This window comes from Aplidium turbinatum, chromosome 8 (assembly GCF_918807975.1).
Source record: "Aplidium turbinatum chromosome 8, kaAplTurb1.1, whole genome shotgun sequence".
Classification (NCBI taxonomy): Eukaryota; Metazoa; Chordata; class Ascidiacea; order Aplousobranchia; family Polyclinidae; genus Aplidium; species Aplidium turbinatum.
In genome coordinates, this window is record NC_137479.1 from 11357965 (window position 1) to 11365286 (window position 7322).

The 7322-nt window shown below is 42.0% G+C and overlaps 1 protein-coding gene across 1 annotated transcript; it reads left to right on the top strand.

Annotated features, from left to right (window-relative positions):
• Nucleotides 1-5742: 5742 nt before the first annotated feature.
• Nucleotides 5743-7041, top strand: LOC145776061 (uncharacterized protein F54H12.2-like). Its single transcript, XM_082587467.1, has one exon. The coding sequence runs from the start codon at nt 5743-5745 to the stop codon at nt 7039-7041; it is 1299 nt and encodes a 432-aa protein (XP_082443593.1).
• The last annotated feature ends 281 nt before the right edge of the window (nt 7042-7322 follow it).

The following is a 7322-nucleotide window of genomic DNA, read 5'->3' on the forward strand; positions in this document are numbered from 1 at the left end:
ACAATAATACATGCAAATGTATTTGAATTCGAGGTTAGCATAGAGATTTATTGCAATGCAATGGAAAGGATAATATGTATCAAACTTCCTCGCTTTAGATGAAATAGTCACGTTTTGATTCGAACTTGGGCATTTCTTGTCGTGATTCAATGCGCGAATTAACCCCGCACACCGCCGCTGAAGCTTCCGTCACCAACTTGACGCACCTTTCCACTACCTGTGTGTGACACGGAAATCGAGAGAATAAAAGTTCTGGAGTGTCCTTAGCTGCAATCATGTCTCGTAGTTTTTGGTCCCTCATATTTCTTGTCACAGAAGGCTCGGTGAGATTGAGAGCCTGCCAGTCAACCATATCGTAGTATTCGTTGGCGTCAGTAGTAGGGAAAGAGGAGATCGATATCCGCTGGCAGTGCTAAAAAGCAGTGCTCCGGCAGTACGAAAAAGCAGTACCAAAAGCAGTGTACAAGCAGTGCTCTGGCACTGCCCTGGCAGTTGTCTTGTTTATTTATAAAAGCAGTGGCACTGTCCTGACAGAGTCTTGGCAGAGCCAAAAGCAGTGTGCAAGCAGTGCTCTGGCACTGCCCTGGCAGTGGTCTTGTGCAAAGCTTACCACGATGTCACAACCATTGCGTCAGATGTTTTGATAATATTGCACCATTCTTGGAAATTACTTCATTTTCTTTTTTCCTGAATTGTAGGTTATATATACAGCAGTAGAGTATCATTAGTCCTCAGTTGATGTGATGGCAGGGGAAAGGAACTTTGGTTCTTCAAGTGTTGCAACAGCAAATGAATATGTGGCACTTTCAGGTGGTTTATCTTCCATTATTTGTCCAGAATCAGCTCCTGCTGCTCCTCATTTGGTGGAAAAAAGAGCTAGAATGAATACCTTTCAAGAAAATAAACAATATAAAAAGTATTTTTCAAGTTCTCTCCATTGTCTTGAGAAAATGGCGGACAGTGGTTTCTATTATTATGGCGACAAAGACCGTGTCCGTTGTTTTTGTTGTGGGGGAGGATTGAATCATTGGGTATCAACAGACATTCCTTGCGTAGAGCACGCGAAGTATTTCCCTCATTACAAGTTTATCCAAGAAAAAATGGGGTTTGATTTTGTGTTAAATTTCGTGAGAAAGTATCCCTATTTGAATAGACCAGCATCTTTTCAAGTAGGTGGATTCTTGGCTGCTGGACTCTTACTTCGAAGAGGTTTAATTTCACCTCGACCACGCTCAACTCAACCACAAACTGTCACAATGGAAAAGTGGAGACATCGGGTTGTATCGTTTGTTTTCGCACCTTTAGATCTATTTCATGAGAAAGCCTCTCTTGCCAGAGCAGGGTTGTGCTACACTGGAGAAGGGAGAAAGGTTGTTTGTTTTTGGTGCGACACCTCCTTTTTCATGGCGGGTTTTCAATGTCCTTGGACAGAACACGCCAAAGCAAATGAGCAATGTAACTATTTGAAAATGAATAGAACATTCCCTAATCGTAGTAATGAAACATCGTTATTGTATGAAACGAAAGATACGACGGAAGCAATTGAAGATTGTGAAACGTTGCAATGTAAAGTGTGCTTGGATCGTGCGATCGATGTGTTAATCATTCCTTGTGGGCATTTATGTGCTTGCAGTGGATGTGTAGTACATTTAGAAAATTGTCCTATATGTCGACATGTGATTGGAACTCTTCAAAAAGTTTACTTAACTTAAGTATTCTACTTTAAGCATTGAACATGTGTTTGATATTTATATGTTGCCTTTTCACGAAATAAAAGGGTATGCTATCAATATCGAATGTCATTTTGTGTCTTGTCGCGTAAGATGGATGTTCGTTTTCAGCATCCATTTACTTGTGTTATTGCTGGCCCAACTGGAAGCGGTAAAACTGAGTTTGTGGTCAGGTTTTTGGAGCACCTTAAAGAGATGATGTCCCCTATTCCGGATAGGGTGTTGTGGTGTTATGGAGAGTGGCAAGAAAGGTTTAAGACGATCGCCAATGTCGAGTTCCTGCAAGGTTTACCATCAAGCGACACTTTCAACTCTTTAGAAAAAACATTGGTTGTTATTGACGATTTAATGAGTGAGACAAACCGCAGTGTGACCGACCTTTTTACCAAAGGTAGTCACCATAAAAACATCAGTGTCATGTATATTGTTCAAAACCTTTTTCACAAAGGCAAGGAACATCGAACGATTAGTCTCAATGCTCATTATCTGGTGGTGTTTAAAAACCCCAGAGACAACTCTCAGATACTTCATTTAGCGAAGCAAGCTTACCCGAGACGTTCTAGCGTCCTCCAGCAAGCATTTACAGACGAAACTTCCAAGCCCTTCGGTTATTTACTCTTGGACTTTAAGCAAAGCACCCCGGAAAAGTTTCGTCTGCAAACCGACGTTTTTCCTGGAGAAATAAATTCTGTGTACATTCCAGTCTTTTAAAATGACTTCTCGTTTGCAACGTCATATCGGTACCATGAAACTTCTTTCTAAAGCGACTCGCAATGTCGCCAAGGAGGTTATAAAATCAGCAGACAACGACTTGATTAAGTGTGTTTGTGATTGTTGCTACAACGTGCTGAAGGGTAACGTTCCTATTTCTTCAACACACAAAGCAAGATTATATAAGCATAAGAAGTCTTTACGCGAGCTAGCAAAAAAGAAGACCAGTCTCACAAAAAAACGACGACTTATCCAAAACGGCGGGTTTCTAGGAGCACTTTTATCCGCAGTCATTCCGGCGATCGCTGGATTAATTGGTACTCTCACCTCAAAATAAGAAATGGAAAGTGTCAAAAAGATGAGTCTAGTGGAACCGCGTCTTTTAGAAGCAATTCGGGAAAAAAATATTCAAAAACCACCGCTAGTGAACGCGATGAGTGACTTGGACTCGAAAATGAATGAAATCCTCAACCGACCCGACCTGCCCACAAGCGAAAAAGTGAGGCTTTACGATCAAGTCCTGCAACAGTACATTGTGTATCGCGACAAATATGCCAAAATCCCAACCAAAGTTGTGGTGGAAGAGAAAAAACATTTTACCGAAGACGATATTTTGGTTGGAGTAGCAAAGAGTTACCTTGGAAAAAGTCGCGGTCTCATTGACTTGATAAAAAAGAATTCATCCTTGGGCTGGAACAATTCTGGTGAGATCACAATTCACGGACAGGTGATTCCCAATTCCAATATAAAGCATCTGGTATCAGCTGTTGTTCACAAATCTAAAAGCTTTCAACCAGTGGGGTTGACAGAGTTTCAACAAGTTTTGCAAGAGCTCCGCCTTTCTGCGAGCGTTAAAAAGGTGACATGGCGTCAGCATCACTGAACTACTATGATCCGGGAAACCCTGCAAGTTTTGGAGGAGTTGAAAGACTGCAAAAGGTTGTTAAAAAGCCAGTGAAATCATGGCTCATGTCTCAAGATGTCTATACCCTTTACAAACCAGTCCGTCATCAATTTCCGCGTCGTCGTGTGGTAGTCGGCGGTATAGGAGAACAATTTCAAGCTGACTTGGTTGATGTGTCGGCTCTGAAAAAAGAAAACCGCAATTTCAAATATCTCTTGACCTGTATTGATGTGTTTTCGAAATTTGCGTGGGTTGTGCCATTAAAAGATAAAACCGGTAAAACTTTGATCAAGGCTTTCTCTAAAATTATCCGAAAGTCAATACCCAGGACTCTGCAAACAGACAAAGGTACAGAGTTTACAAATAAAATCTTTCAAAAATGGTTGAAAAACCACGGTATTCATTTCTTTACGACTCATAACCAGGAGATAAAAGCCAGTATTGTAGAGCGGTTTAATCGCACCCTGAAAAGTCGTATGTGGCGATATTTCACATACAAGAAAGCGAGACGGTTCATTGATATTTTACCCAAGTTGGTTCAATCCTATAATCACTCGTATCACCGAAGCATCAAACGCACTCCGGCTTCAGTGAATCCTGAAAATCAAGAGATTGTTTGGCAAACGCTTTACGGAGGTGTTTCTTTACCTAAAAAATCGAAAGTCAAAGTCGGTTCGTTGGTTCGCATTAGCAAACACAGACGCAATTTTCAAAAAGGGTATTTACCAAACTGGACAGAGGAGTTGTTTCTTGTCGACAAGGCTTTACCCGGAGACCCGCAGGTTTATATTTTAAAAGATTTAGACGGGGAAACACTGCAAGGTACCTTTTACGAACAAGAAATTCAAAAAGTTTTTAAAACAAACGACATCTACAAGGTAGAAGCGATTTTGGGAAGGAGGAAAAAAGGTCGAAAGAAACAGATCTTTGTAAAGTGGCTCGGTTACCCGGACAAGTTCAATTGCTGGATTGACGAAGCGAGTGTTGTACGTTATGGCTGAGTGGAAAATGTGTGGAAAAAACGTTCCCAGAAGTGAAATAGTCTATTTTTTTCAAATGGTTGTCATTATGATTTTGATATCGTTCAGTTTATACAACCTGAGTTTAGCGGAGGACCCCCACAAGCTTTGGATCGTGTTGCTGTCCAACTGTTTAGGATTGGTTATGTCCCAACCTAAAATAAAATATCCAAAGCAAAATGTTTTACCTGACCCTTCCGAGTAACAGCTCTATGAAATTCTTCCCAGCCAACACATTGACGGATTATGTGGTCAGACTACCAAAAGAAATCAATTTAGAAGGGGATTGGGAGGTTGGTGTTGCCGAAGTTCAATACCCTGACTCCTGGAGGAATGTTAAGAATTCAGTCAACCATTGGGTGCAGTATATTAATGGGAGTAACGTGTCAATCGTGGTCTTGGATCCTGGTCACTACCCCAACCCTCAAAGTATCCTTAAAGTTTTAGAAACAAAATTGAAGCTTCGAATGGGAGATGAATATTCTTCTCGAATGTATTACGACCCTTACACGAGGCTTGTGAATTTTACAATTGACAGCGGTGTCCGTCTTATTCTCGGTGAAGGGCTAGCTGAAATGCTAGGGTTTAACAGGAAACGTTTTAGAACTGGGGAGTATCAATCGAAACACCACGTGGATCTACGTCAGGGTTTTTACTCTATCTATTTGTATTTTGACGTGGTCGAACCCCGCGTAGTGGGTGACACTTTAGCTCCCTCAAAGTTGAGTGTCATACCAGTGGAAGGGAAGACTGGTGATTACATTTATCGAAGAAGTGAAAAAGTACACTATCATCTTGTGCAACGAAAAAACTTTAGTACCATACATATATCACTGCGAGACGATCAAGGCAATCCAGTTCAATTCGAAACAGGGAAGATAGTGGTCACTCTTCACTTTCGAAAAAGACTTTTTCACCAGCTATAATGCCTTACAAGCCAGCGTTTTGTTGCAATGCAAAAGCTTATGAAAATTATTATGTCTCACAAGTTGGACATGGAACTCCAGGCTTTTTTACCGGCGCTCAATATCAAAACGGTTATGGGTTGGGGAGTATTTTTTCCAGTCTAGGCAAAGCGGCTTTACCTCTCTTTAAATCAGGAGCCAAAATGGTTGGCAAGGAGGTTTTAAAGACTGGTGCACAGTTCGCCTCGGATGTATTGGGAGGAAAAGTGTCAAAGATGCGGCCATACAACGCTCTAAACAGGCAGGCATGAACTTACTAAACAGAGCTGTAGCCCCAACCAAAAGAACTTTCCAACCCCCATCACAAGAAGCCTTTTTCTCATCTCCTTCAGCTAAAAGGCCGAGAAAAAGCAAAAAGTCTACTAGTTTGAAAAAACGCAAACGAAAAGCAGTCACTCCTAAGGACATCTTCAATGGGTAGTTTGATTCATGAAAAGTCTTGTGAAGGATTGAAAAGCGAACTAGATTTGTTTTCTGTTCCGCCAACACAAACCAGTTTAGAACAGGGACACTATGTCGAACATCGTCCCCAATCTACTCTTACCGACAGTGGGCCTGTTGAGTTTTTACTTGTGGAAGAAGGCGACTACTATATTGATTTGGCCAACACCCTACTTTACGTTCGCGCCAAAGTGGTCAAGAACGATGGGGAAAATTTGGATGCAAATCAAGCCGTGGCTCCGGTTTGCAATTGGTTGCATAGCCTATGGTCTCAAGTCGACTTGAGCCTCAACAACACCCAGATTTCTCAGTCTAATCACACGTATCCGTTCCGTGCCTATTTAGAGACACTTCTCAGTTTTGGAAGCCCAGCAAAGACGTCACAGCTATCGGCCAACCTGTGGTACAAAGATTCCCACGGAAAATTTGATACGCTCGCTGCTGCAAATCTCGGCTTTAACCAACGTAGGCTATTGACAGCGGAAAGCCGATCATTGGACATGATTGGAAAACTGCATCTGGATGTAGCCTTTCAGAATAGGTATTTGCTCAACGGAGTTGAGATGAAGCTCAAGCTGACTAGAGCCTCCGACGCGTTTTGTCTCATGGGAGAAGGAAAGGTCAAACTAGAAGAAGTGGTTCTTTTCTGCAGAAAAGTTAAGCCAAGCGATGCAGTCAGGATCGTCCACATCAAGGCCCTCCAATCTGGAACAGCCAAGTATCCGATACGCCGTGTTGAAACAAAGGCCTTTACTGTACCTCAAGGGAATCTGTCTGTCACCAAAAAAAACTTGTTCTTGGGACAGTTACCCAGGAGAGTTGTCATTGGTATGGTGGATAATGCGTCATTCAATGGTTCGGCCACTAGGAATCCTTTCGATTTCAAGCACAACTCTACCAACTTTTTAGCTTTGTATCGCGATGGTAAACAGATCCCGTCACGGCCTTTACAACCCGATTTCGCAAATGGAAAATTTATCCGCAGGTATCTTTCCCTGTTTACTGGGACTAACCAATATTATGCGGATGAAGGAAATGACATTTCTAGATCGGAATACCCGGGTGGTTATACGTTGTTTGCATTTGATTTGACACCTGACCTTGGGTCTGGAGCAAACCATTTTGAACTGATAAAGCATGGTAACTTAAAATTAGAAATTCATTTCGCGACAGCCCTGGCACATACCATTAACGTAATCGTTTACGCGGAGCATGACAATCTTTTAGAAATTGATCGGAACAAAAGCGTCATTTTCGATTATTCAGCATGAACTCGGACCAGATTTCAAGAATTTTATACAACGACCCCTGTCTAAAGCGTGTGTTTCAAGGAGTTTACGCGAGAGACATGCTACCTCGAGATGTGTCCCCTCCTGCCGCCTACGTTTTTAACACTGACAAAAGCGACCAACCCGGTGAACATTGGGTGGCTGTTTTCCTGAGTAAAGAGCATCAAAGTGAATATTTTGACTCCTACGGCCTTCCACCTTTCCATAATGAATTTATCGACTTTATGAACTTATATGCGATCGAGTGGGTCTACAACTCTACC

Coding starts and splice junctions, on each gene's coding strand:
- LOC145776061 (XM_082587467.1), top strand. CDS start 5,743: ATGGGTAGTTTGATTCATGAAAAGTCTTGTGAAGGATTGAAAAGCGAA.